This window comes from Pogoniulus pusillus, chromosome 32 (assembly GCF_015220805.1).
Source record: "Pogoniulus pusillus isolate bPogPus1 chromosome 32, bPogPus1.pri, whole genome shotgun sequence".
Lineage (NCBI taxonomy): Eukaryota > Metazoa > Chordata > Aves > Piciformes > Lybiidae > Pogoniulus > Pogoniulus pusillus.
Genome location: NC_087295.1, coordinates 13,395,105 through 13,407,625, shown reverse-complemented (window position 1 = coordinate 13,407,625; position 12,521 = coordinate 13,395,105). Strand labels below are relative to the sequence as shown.

The following is a 12,521-nucleotide window of genomic DNA, read 5'->3' as shown; positions in this document are numbered from 1 at the left end:
GCTGTTTGATGGCTGTCACAAATAATAACAGGTGAAATTCCTCGTTGCTGCTGTAAATACACAGCAGCCCACAGCTACTCCTCCTTTCTGCCCCTCGAGTTATTTTTTTCCCCACTCTAAGCCTCATATTGCATGCAAACAGAGCAAACAACCCCCCCAGACCCTCCCAAATGTGTATTTCCCCACCCTAAGCCTCATATTGCATGCAAACAGAGCAAACAAACCCCCCAGACCCTCCCAAACGTGTATTTCCCCACCCTAAGCCTCATATTGCATGCAAACAGAGCAAACAAACCCCCCCAGACCCTCCCAAACGTGTATTTCTCAGCTATTATGTTGTCGGCAGGAAATATCTCACGGTTCTGACATCATAAGCCCCAAGCAGCATGAAGTTTATCACGGCCTTCACATGATGAAATTGTACTTTTTAAAGTGTTAGAAGGAAAAACAGAAGACCTTTTTTATGGGATTCGAGCTGCTAGTTTTGATTGCTGCTATTCAAACAGCCTATTCGAATCCAGGTTCTTTCAATACATAGTTTCTGTTGCGAGGCAGGTGAGGAAGCCAGAATTAGCTGTTTAAAACTGGCTGGAATAGATCTGTAAATACAAATGGGACCAAAACGGCCAAATCACACCCAGCTCATAGATCCTGTTGCATTCTAACACCTCTGTTGCATGACTGTCAGGCTGACAATGGGCACAAATATATAAACCACTAAGTGATCTTGCTTTAAAAACAGGGAAAACCCTGCTAGGCATCACTCAGTGGAGGGTGAAAAGGCAAGCGTTTAAGAAAGGCTGCTTGGGGATCCTTCTGCATGAATAATACAAACTATCAAATGTTGCTTGTGGTTATGGTTGAGTTTGTGATCCTGATTTTAGTCTCTTCCCTAAGTTGATACAATTCCATCGGGATCAAGGAAAGTCACCTGGAAACTAAAGAGAATTTAATTCTCTTTTTCAGCTGCCTTTTTGTAACTCTCTTTAGAAAGAAGTAACACTCTCCTACAGACTTGGGTGTTTTCTGAGGTTGTGTTAGAGGTTTGGGGTTTTTTAGTTGGTCGGTTGGGTTTTGCTTGGGTTCTTTGTTTGTTTGTTGACTGGTTTATTGTTGTTGTTGTTGTGTTTGAGCCAGTAGGGTATCATAGGCCCAAGGACAAAAAGATGTCTTGTAGTCTTCCCTAGCAAACTCATCCATATTCACTCCAAGCACTGAATATTTTCATCCCTCCCTCTGCTTATGTAGCAATCTTTTTATTCTGATTAGGACCAGACCCTGATCATTTTTTTTACTAAACACTGCATTTCCTTTTATTTAAAAATCACAGATAAGGAACTATTTTAGGTGTTGTTTTCATTTGAAGGAGGAGAAAGTGATCTATAAGGCCATTTTGAATACCACTTTCTTTCCAAATACTGAGCTGTTTCTTCCAGCTCTTGATTCCTTGACTCGACTCTGTCCTTTTCATTTTGTATATCTGGGTCAGAAAAAGGCTTTTCTTTGTTTGCTCAGTTTTGCAAAGTAGCCCCACACTTAATATGTGGCTTGAACATTAGTGTGTCCACTTTGTTAATGTATATATCTCTACACTGCTTTTAAAATTGGCTTTGATAGTTAAAAGAGAGGGAGGTAAATGAAATTAATTACCAAGGGGTAACATTGCTTTAATGTCATACCATCCCCAGTCAGTATTAAAGGCATTAGTTCTTTGGATGTGTAGCTCTACTGATCTCTTCTGTTTAAAGTCCACATATATCTGTTTCAACAGTTGCTCCTTTAACCCTCTTAGATTTGAATTCTCACAAACCAAAAGTAGATTTTAAGCTATACTTCTTGAGGGTTGTGTATATCTGCACACTGAAAATCCCAGTTGGCCCAAACTGAAATAGATTGATGTCCTCTGCAGCTCCAGCAGAAATGCCTTTTGTCAGAACATAAGGATAGTTTTCAGTGAATTTAGTCTAACATTCCCATAAAAGAGATGCCTTTGGTCTGCATTTGACAGATGAAGCAGAGCAAGGACTGAACTGAATGTGAGTGGCTTCTTCATAAAAATAGGCACTGAAGTTAAGTGCCAAGCTGAAACGCCAAGGCCTGCACAGATAGATTCATTTCTTCTTGATTTTTCAGAGGGCTGCACAGACTCAACAGCCTGGGAAAGAAAAGCATTGAGATTTTTAATAGGAGGTGCTTGTGTATGGCTTGCCACATCTGAAAAAAGTCTGTTTCAGTGATTAAAAAAAAATAAGACACTGAAAGATGATGGAAGGGTGGAAACCCTACAAATGTATTTAAAAGTATCCTCCTTCATCTGCCTAGTCAGATACTCTCTATCTAGTTGAAAGTGGGGGGGGGGGGGGGAAGACTGCATGACTAGGGCAAAAAAAGGAAAATCTGTAAAATCCCAGCAGAAATTTGAGATGAAGGTGAAATTATTGAAGCCCGTTGGGAATCAAGGGCTAGCAAATAGTGAGGATGGCCAGAAATTGACATCTAGTCTTCAAACAAAGTCAGACGAGGATGAAAGCTGCGTCACAGGTAGCGTTCATTAAACACCTTTCAATCCTGCCACGGTGGCAGCAGAACTTCAGGAAAAGAATGCCACGATGGAACAGCAGGGCAGGTGGTAGGGAAATGTTTTCAAGGTGTCCATGTAGACCCAGTGGGGGGTGGGGGTGTATCCATATCCACATAGGGATAAGACATATATAGGGACATATCCACATAGGGATAGGACATATCCACATAGGGATAGGACATATGTAGGGACAAAGGACATATATAACTATAAACAGTAACATATGGCTTGACACGTATGTCTATGTGTGTGTATTTCTTATGACAGCCTGACAGAATAGAGGTTAAGGTTCCCAACTTCTTTTCCCTTCTTGGGCCCTGCAGACCAGAGTACTTCAGTTCAACAGTTTCAGTTCTGTGAGTTCAAGTGACTTGTAGGAGAGCAGGCTTTTTTCCTACACGCTCTAACTCCAATGAAGGATTAAAGGGCTCAATCCCAGCTCAGAAATAAAGCACAAACTATTTTAGTGCGCTGTGGCTTCACTATAACTTGGGTTGTTCCTCTGGAACAGCTTTTTTAGTCCGAAATGCTCCTTATTTGAATAAACCCCAGGGGTATATTTGAATAAAGCCCAACTAGATTAGATCATCTGTAACCCTTCAATTACTTGCCTTTCCCCCTCCCCCCCCCCCCCTCAAGATTCTTTTTGTGGTTTGAAGGTTATTTTAGCGGATTTAAGAACCTAACATGCTCCTTTCTGTTTCAGCAGACTCCACTGTTTCTGCAGTGCTATCTCTAAGATAATATCTAAAGGGTTGTGGAACGCATTCAGAGATCTCCGATCCCACACATGACTGAAACACTCCTCAGCCACGTACTGGAGAGATCAGGGGCAGCGAGCAAGGCTAAAGCCGGCATGCACGGGGCCGGAGCAATCCCGTGGCTGCTTCCCCAAACCCTTGGGAAGGGAGATTTGTGGGCTAGGGGAATGACAAATACTGCGGTGGCTGCGGTGGTAACTTTAATTTGTGGTCTGTGGAGGGGAGATTACAGAGCGTGGAACGAATGAACGATCTCGCGTTAGAGGCGGGTTCCTCAAGCCCTCGCACGGCCGCAACACCTCTTCAGGGCTCCGGAAAGCCTTGCTCGACGGGGCTCCAGGCGAAAGCACCGCCGGCTCACTCTGCCACCAGCGCCGGGGCCCTGAATCGGCAGGAGCTGCGGGTGCGAGGCAGAGATGAAGGCCAGTTTGCTGCTCTCCCTAACCGGGCTGAAAATAACCGTGAGTATGGAAAGAGCCAGGTGAATCTCTTTGTTCGTTAGGGAGAGCCTCACCTAGGTGTAAACTGAAAAGCTTCCCTTTCCCGGGGCGGCCACGGGTTTTTTCCGCCCCACTTCAGAAACGGTGCAATTCGCAGAAAACCTGAGCAACATCCACACATTTCAGCCTCTCTGTTTAAGAGAGATCTTAGCCCGGTTTAGAAAGAAACAAAAAACAAAACCTCGCAGCACCGTTAAACTAAGCGGCACCTGTCATGTGATGACGTTTTTAATCATGGGGCATTTTCAGTTGCAACACTGTGGTAGAAGGAGTAGCTCTGTAAAATATCGTTCCATCTCTGCCCTGACCGAGGAAAGGTAGAGTCCGAGACTGCCGGAGAGGAGCATCGGGCGGGTGCTGGCCCCGTCGAGAGCCACACCGGGGCTCGCTGGGCTCGGGATGGGATACGAGGTTCAGCCTTCGCGGCGCCGGGCGAACTGCTGCTCGTTCGGTTTTGCATTCAAAGCAGGGCTGCCCGGTCGAGCTTCGCGCCCCGCACCCGCACCCCGCGCTGAATGCAAACACCTTGCGAGAAGCAGTCGAGGGAAAACGCAGCAGCGACCTGTGGCCGGTTCATTTCGAGCCGGAGTGTCGAGCTTCTCTGATACATTTTTTTTCTCATCTTCTGTCGGACGGAAGAACCTGAGTCAAACGCTGTCACACGGAGAGAACCGGTGGCTAGGGCAGGCGGCATCTCAGTGCCGGCTACGATCAGCCTTTCTTAAGCTTCCGCCTGTGTGACCAGAGGTGGACACAGCAGGAGACGGTTTCCCTGTCTCTCGTCTGCAGTCAGGGGCTGGAGTTGAGCCTCGGCTGACCTCAGAACAGCTGGTGCCTCAGCAGGCACCGCCAGGCACCCACCCCCCTCTACCCTCCGCCCTGGCTTGGAGGCCGCGGTCGGTTGTTGGCGATTTATTTCGGTTGCCCCAGTGCGGCACGGCCGGGAGGAAGCAGGGGGCGAGCGGGCCGGGGAGTGGGGCCAGGCGGGTAGTAAAACCAGGCTGCTACAGCCCCAGCCAGGTCTTTCCTTCAGACAACGAAATCCTCGCCTCTCGGTGGGTCTGGTTTAAAATTCATCAGGGAGAAGAAGGCAGGTTCTGCAGTGCTCTCTGCGATCTGCCTGGCGATGAGCAGAGGGCGAGGGGCTGCGGGTTTGTAGCTGCAAATCGTTCACGCAGGCTGTGCCCGCTCCGCAAAGGCATATGGGCATCTACACCTTCCTAGGTGCTGCTTGTTTCCTTACCCTGTGGAGCAAAAGGCTCCTGGGTTTGCGCTGAGCGAAGGCGCACAGCAGACCTGCCTTCCCGGCGATGGATGCTCAGCGGGAGCGTGGGTGGCGAGTGACCGGCCGCCGAGTTCCTGAAAACCCGAGCTGCGAACCCAGCCCGCTGCGAACCCAGCCCGCCGCTCCCCGCAGAGGCGTCGCCGGAAAGGTGAAACATGTCACCCTCGTGATAACGACGCTGCCCACTGAGCGGGGAGGAGGGAAGGCTGTTGTTGGTCTCCGATGAGGCACAAGCCCAACTGTTTGTAAGGCGAGACGGCCAGCGGGAGGGTGGCGGGGGGCTAGTGTCACCCGCCCTGTTTCGCGGCCAGGGGATGGCCGCCCTCCCGCTCTGCTGGGTGTCTGCGCTGAGATGGACTCATCCTCCCTGTTTTCCTCACTCCTCCCTGCATCCTCACCCCTCGCTGGCAGCTGCGGGCCTTCCCCTCTGTCCCGAGCGGTTGCGCACCCAGGGGAGTGATGCCACCTCGGCAAAGGTATTTTTGGGGGGCTAGGGAAAGTCGAGCCCTACACTGAGGCCACCGTGGGGTGATACAGCCGCGTCCCTCGCTCTGAGAGTCGAGGGGCAGGAGGCAGGCCTAGGCCCTCCAGTAGCCGGCTGGGGAGGGGACACACACCCCAGAGTCACAGGTGACTTGTTCCAATTAGTAGCTGTCTAATTAAATTAGTGTCATGCGGCCCAGCCAATGGGCCGGCGGGGGTGGAGGGCGCGATGAGACAGCCCAGCGCAAGCCCCTCCCCGGCGGCCCGCGGGGCCCAGCACGCCGGTATAAATTGCCTCGGCGGAGGCTCGCCGCCGATCTTGGTGGTGGTGGTTCGGTATCGGTTCGCGAGTTCTGTCCCGTCCCCTGCTCCTGCCGAGGATGCAGCTGGGCGAGCCGCCGCTACTGCTGGCGGCTGCAGGGACCCTGCCGGCCCCTCCGTTCTACCCGCTGGAGGGCGGCGGCGGCGGGGCAGGGGCGGGAACTGGGGCGGTCGCTGGCGGCAGCTCTCGTGGGCCGCCCGGGCCGGGGTCGCCTCCGCGCCTTGACCTGGACAAGACGACCAAGAAGTTTGGAGCAGCCCCGGCCATGCTGGGAGAAGCGGAGGCAGGCGAGCCGCCCTTCGCCGCTCCCAAGCCGGACGGCCGCAAGGCCACCCCCTGCGGCGAGGAGGAGCTGCCCCCGGCCGCCGCTGCCCGATACTCCATGGACAGCCTGAGTCCCGAGCGTTACTACCTGCAGTCCCCCGGGCCACCAGGAGCCGAGCTGGGGGGGCCGTGTGCCCTGTTCCCTTACCCGCCAGCCGCTCAACATGGCACCGTCTACCAGACGCCCGGCGGCTCTCGCTATCCCTACGGCTCAGTGCTGTCGCCGGGCAGCTTCACGGGCACCGTCTGTCCGCCCGGTAGCCGGCCGCAGTTCGGCGGCGGCAGCGGGTACCAGTACGGGCAGGCAGCGCCCGGAGGACCTCTCTACGGCCCGTATTCGGCGGCGTCGGGCTCCTGCGGCGGGCTGGGGACGCTAGGGGTGCCTACCGCCGGCCCAGGGTTGAGGGCGCAGGTTTTTCTCTGCAACCGCCCGCTTTGGCTCAAGTTCCACCGACATCAGACGGAGATGATCATAACGAAGCAAGGCCGGTAAGTGGGTAGGGGGTGGTTCGGAACGGGGAGAAGTGGTGGCGGGCAGGGGGTGAGCCGCTCCGTGCTGGCCAGCTTAGCCCGCTCCCTCGTGAGCGTCTCTGGCCGTGAGACGAGTTCCTCAAAAAGCAGCATTTCTGATTTCCCCGCAAGAGCGGGGCCGAGAGACGAGACGCGGGTCGGCTGAGGGCTGCCGCGTGGGTCTGTTTGCTGCCGGGACGAAGGATACTGCGGCCGGCTCCGAACTGCCGCCGGAGCCCCGAGCCGTCTTCCGCTGCCCGCCTCACGTGTTCGCTTTCCCCCTCTTCCCCAGGAGGATGTTTCCTTTCTTGAGCTTTAATATCACTGGCCTCAATCCCACCGCCCACTACAATGTCTTCGTGGAAGTGGTGTTGGCAGACCCCAACCACTGGCGTTTCCAAGGGGGCAAGTGGGTGACTTGCGGCAAGGCAGACAGCAACATGCAAGGTAAGCGATGCTCTTCTAGGCTCATCTCTCTGCTTTTCCCCGCGGGCTTGCTTCCAAGAAAGGGTTCTTTCTTCCACCCCTGCAGAGTCTTCCAGACCCTCGGCATCCCACTGTGGGCAGAGCTATAGTTTAAGGGCGTAGTGCAAGTCTTTGTTGGGTGTTTTTTTCCCCTCCACGGTGTGTGAGGCTGTACGGGAGAAGGAACATTGCGGGGGCTGAGGCGCTGCCTCCGCGCTGACAACGACGGAGCAAAACGGCTGTGCCTGACGGCCGCCTGAACGGCTTCTCTTCCACAGGCAACAAGGTGTACGTCCATCCCGAGTCGCCCAACACCGGGGCTCACTGGATGAGGCAGGAAATTTCTTTCGGGAAGCTGAAGCTAACGAATAATAAAGGTGCTAACAACAACAACGCGCAGGTAAATGAGCGGGGAAGGCAGGCTTTTGAGGGACCCTGATGCTCTGCCAGGGGGTTCGATAGCATTTCACCGACCTGCCCGAGGGTTGTTCTTGCGACTTGTTCCCTTCTTCAGTTGGATCGTAGATAGTTTCCTTGTTTTCCCTTAGAAACATTGGCTTCTCATTAAGAAGCTTGTTTCTAATCTCTGACAACTAGAGATGTCAGGAATAGATGTGTGAATTTCTTTGGGTTTAGCCAATGTATTTGTTTCTGGAGCTAATAAAAAAGTGGGAACGTAGGTGATAGCTCTTGAGTTCCTGCGTTTACAGATTTTCAGCATATTAGTAGTAGTGAAATGGGGCTTCAAACTGAATCTTAACAGTTAAAATCGTTCCATTTCCAAATGCAAAGATTACAATTTACAGAAAGAATGTCAGTCTTTAAAATAAACCTTATGTTACATGGAGTTTATCTAAAGATCTTGCCTTTTCTGTGGTTCCCTTTAGATGATAGTACTGCAATCTCTACATAAATACCAGCCCCGGCTTCACATTGTGGAAGTGACTGAAGATGGTGTTGAAGATCTGAATGATTCCTCCAAGACCCAAACATTTATTTTCCCTGAAACGCAGTTCATAGCAGTTACAGCATATCAAAACACTGATGTAAGCATGGACATACTAGAAATGACAAGAATAAAATTGTGTTGTGAGCCCAGCATCTCCTCTTACTATGTTCTGTTTTTACTTTCAGATTACTCAGCTGAAAATCGACCATAATCCTTTTGCAAAAGGCTTCAGAGACAACTATGACTCGTAAGTACACTTCACTCTTCTCTTACAGCTGTCGATCTGGGTGACTTGATTCTGGCCTGAAACACGTGGAAGAGTTTTGTTTAGATGTTATCTCCGTTATTCAAAAGCAGTAATACTTCCACCGCCAGTTTTTGCTGGCTGATATGCTCCTTTGTCTGTTTAAATAGTTACTATATTATCTCGATCTGCTTTCCAGGAGGCTTCTGAAATTTGGTAATGGGTAGTGGCAGAACCTAGCTGGCCTACAGGTTGGCAGCAGTGTACGGGGAAGCAGGCAGCAGATTTGCCTAATGTTCCTTCTGGTATCGAATGGTCTTTGATAAACTTGAGCAACTGGGAGAAAAGCTCTGTATTCCCATTTAATCTGGTGGGCTGGCAGAGAACAATGTATATTTGTAGCAATAGTGCTAAAATTTTTACTTCACTGGTTTAGGCAAAACAAGCAACTCCTAAAGTGGTCATGAAATGAATAGTGGTCTAGTTAAGCTTACTTGTGACACTTAGTAACTGTTTCTTCCTGCTTGTGCTTTTGTGTTGTCTCGCTGCGATGCTGGAATTGCAAAGCAAACAGTATTTCTCTTTTGTGTTGTAGCATGTACACAGCCTCAGAAAACGACAGATTAACTCCATCTCCCACGGATTCTCCTCGATCCCATCAGATAGTGCCTGGTGCCCGATATAGTGTGCAACCATTCTTCCAAGAACAGTTTGTCAACAACCTGCCCCCATCCAGATTTTACAATGGTGAGAGAACCGTCCCTCAGACAAATGGCTTGCTCTCCCCACAGCAGAACGAAGAGGTGGCCAGCCCTCAGAGGTGGTTTGTAACACCTGTTCAGCAACCCAGTACCAACAAACTGGACATGAACTCCTATGAGTCTGATTATTCTCCCAGCACCTTGCTCCCTTATGGCATTAAATCCCTCCCTCTTCAGACATCCCATGCTCTGGGATACTACCCTGACCCAACATTTCCATCCATGGCAGGCTGGGGCAGCAGGGCCTCTTACCAGCGAAAAATGACAACAGGGTTACCTTGGACCTCCAGAACAAGCCCTCCAGGTTTCTCTGAAGACCATCTTTCCAAGGAGAAGGTGAAAGAAGAGATCGGTTCATCCTGGATAGAGACTCCACCCTCCATAAAGTCTCTAGATTCAAACGATTCTGGTGTCTACACGGGTGCTTGTAAGAGAAGGCGGTTTTCCCCTAGCACTTCCAGCAATGAAAATTCTCCAACCATGAAATGTGAGGACATTAATGCTGATGACTATAGCAAAGACACTTCAAAAGGCATGGGCTACTATGCATTCTATACTAGCTCTTAAAGCATACTTCTGTTCCAATTGGCTTTTTATTTCAGGGTGGCCTTGGGTTTTCTACAGTTGCCAAAAAGACTCTTACCTTCCACCTTGAATTGTTGTGTGCAATTCTAAAGAAGGTACCAAAGCTTTTTGACTGTTGCAGGTGACAAAGTAAGGAAAGAGGGAACTGCAGTAGAATTCATACCCTATTTTAGAAGAAACTATCCATGGAAGCTAGATGGAGCCTAGATTTTTACCATGTGGTTTATTTACTGAATGCAAGTGTGGTTTGTCTTGGCTCACAGGCCTGATCAAATGTATGCACTTCTGGGCAAGGTAATGAGCGGGGGAGGGGGAGGAAAGGAGGGATAGGATCCCAAACTTTCTTCCTTTCTGCTCCTCTAGTAAGAGGGCTGGAGTTTAGGGAGCTGCACAAAAAAAAGCTTTGCTTCACATTGAGTTTTCTTCAACCTTTACCTGCAGCATAGCTGGCTGAGTCGAGTATCATTCAGCTAAGGTTTTCCTTGGGAGAAGATAGCCAAAATAAAGTCTCTTCACCAGGCAGGTTTTTGACTTCATGATGGGATTACAATGACCAAATCTTGACTTGTATTAGTTTAGAAGGTGTATTTAAAAAAACAACAAGCAAACAAAAACCCCACCTCCACCCCAAAAGCCTAACCTTTTTATTCAGGTTTATTCAACAAAGTGTACAGTTGTGTTTTTATCTAGGCACACTATAGAATATTGTGGAATAATGTATAATAGTTGTTCTATAGCTGTTCAATCGGAAGGACCTCTGGTAATACTTTGAAGTTGAAAAGATTTTTGTTTTTAATCAAGCTCAGCAGATGCAACACGTGAAAAACCTGAACAGATTTGTATTTGTGTATGTAAAGTGACTTTTTCAGCTGCCCTGTACAAAACTGGAAGTGATGTAACTTACCTACTCCTCTTGCCTCTACTTTCAGTCTTTTCAATTGATCAGCTCTAGAGCACTGGCACACAAACTTGACTCTGCTTTTCTTTTCTATGTACATAGTCATTTTTAATAAATGTGGTGGTGGTGCCAGGGCTAGGAGTGAGAGTGGTTCTCTGCCTCTTTAACTCTACTGGGTGTCCCAGCTTGGGGAAGGAGTGAGCACCGTCCTTGGGGGGGGCTAAGTTGTCTCTAAATCTAGCTCTCCCTTGCAAGTTTCTCCTTGTTGCTTTATCCTTTGCACCGTGCTTGTCTGGACACTGCTATTTGTGTGGAAGAGCTACCTGGGTTTGGAGGGGGGAGGACACGACACTTTTCATTGGTTTTTGTTTGTTGTAGTTTTAAGGTTTGGTTTTGGGTTTAGTTTGCTTGTTTGTTTTTTTCTTTTGTATCTTCTGCTGGATTGCCACCGTTCTCCCCAAACTCTGAGCCCATGGCTTCTTGGTCAAAAAAATCCGATGATGCCGCCTCTTCCGTGCAACTCCCCCAGTCTAGGGGAGGCAAGTTGTGAGCTCAGCCCTTGTCTCGGGGAGTGCTTTGTGAATTCGCCCACCCCAGCAGCGGCGGGGCTGCCCCTGCCGGCCTCTGCTTACCCTCTCCGTTTCCAGGAATAGGGTTAAGAAATTCCCCTGCCCGCTTATCTGGCGAGAAAGAGCCGCCTGGCAGAGCGGCTGAATCCTGCATGCGGTGGCAGCGGAACCTTTCCTGAGGATATGCAGGCAGTAATGGGATTAAACTGTTTGCGATGCCCAGCTGCAAACAAAATCAACCAGGGGCTCAAGCCACGGCCTTCCCTGGAGGAGGTAAAGGCAGCGGAGAGCACTGGCAGCGGCCCCGAGCGGCCACCCCCACTTTGGGGCGGAAAGCAGCAGATCTCCGACAAGATTCGATCAAATCGTTCCTCCGTGTGAGACTCCGTCTCTGAGCCTTGGCAAACGAAAGAAAGGGGAGGGGGGAGGGGGGAAGAGGTGTCCTAGCAGCTCTCCCCCTGCTCAGAAAGCCTCAGCCCCTCCCGAGAGGACTCGCAGTAATTTTTAAGCCAGTAGGGATGGAATAATTTTTTTATTTTCCAGGCGTTTTTTGGGTCGGTTTGTTTGTTTTGCTTTGGGATTTTTTTTTTTAATGGATAATAGCCCATCCCAGAAAAGCTCTCTGGAAAGGCAGCAGGTCTCGTCTCCATCTCGGCGCATCCTCTTCTTCCCCCGTTCTTCCCTGACTGCAAACACCGATCGCTAAACAGAGCGCTCAGCAGCACGGCTCCGTTGCGCTGCGTTATTAAAAGCGGTGTAATTTCTCACGGGGGCGGTTCAAACAAACACAAATAAGCAAAACGAAACAACAAATAAAACATAAATCGACCACCCCACTCCCCCCCCCCCAAAAAAAAAAAAATCAAAGCCTCAAAACAAAAAGCAGAAAAAAAAACCTCTCACAAAGCAACAACAACGAAACCTCCTTAATACTTGTGAAAAGTCCTCGCACTGTTTAATAGAAACATAAGTGCCTGACTGGCCCCAATTAACACCTTGTGATTTAATGCATTCCTTAAACGGGGTGTCAGACGCCAAATTGTGAATAAAAGTATCTAATTAATCTTCATAGGATGGCACCGATAAACAATTCTATATTTAAATGAAGCTCAAGGAACTGAATGCTTCTTCTTTGTTTACATCAACAGAAGATAAAGTTAAGTACCCTTGCGCTTTGCTTCGTAATGTGATTTACAGCAGGCTCCCGGGAAAGGGCCCCGCCTCGCCTCGGCGGGCTTTTTATCGCGGGTGTGGAGGGGAGGGGGCGACCCCGCGGCTGCCAGC

At 49.9% G+C, this 12,521-nt stretch overlaps 1 protein-coding gene across 2 annotated transcripts; it reads left to right on the top strand.

The window, feature by feature from the left end:
- The first annotated feature begins 5,942 nt into the window (after window positions 1-5,942).
- On the top strand, window positions 5,943-10,802 carry EOMES (eomesodermin). 2 transcript variants are annotated; one of them, XM_064169701.1, is made up of 7 exons: window positions 5,943-6,745; window positions 7,059-7,213; window positions 7,510-7,631; window positions 8,119-8,277; window positions 8,366-8,427; window positions 9,020-9,171; window positions 9,415-10,802. In XM_064169701.1, exons 1-7 carry the CDS (start codon window positions 5,991-5,993, stop codon window positions 9,750-9,752), a joined length of 1,743 nt encoding a protein of 580 aa, XP_064025771.1. In that variant the 5' UTR covers window positions 5,943-5,990; the 3' UTR covers window positions 9,753-10,802. The 2 variants fall into 2 exon arrangements, with proteins under 2 accessions (XP_064025771.1, XP_064025770.1); XM_064169700.1 differs by having other exon boundaries at window positions 9,020-10,802.
- The last annotated feature ends 1,719 nt before the right edge of the window (window positions 10,803-12,521 follow it).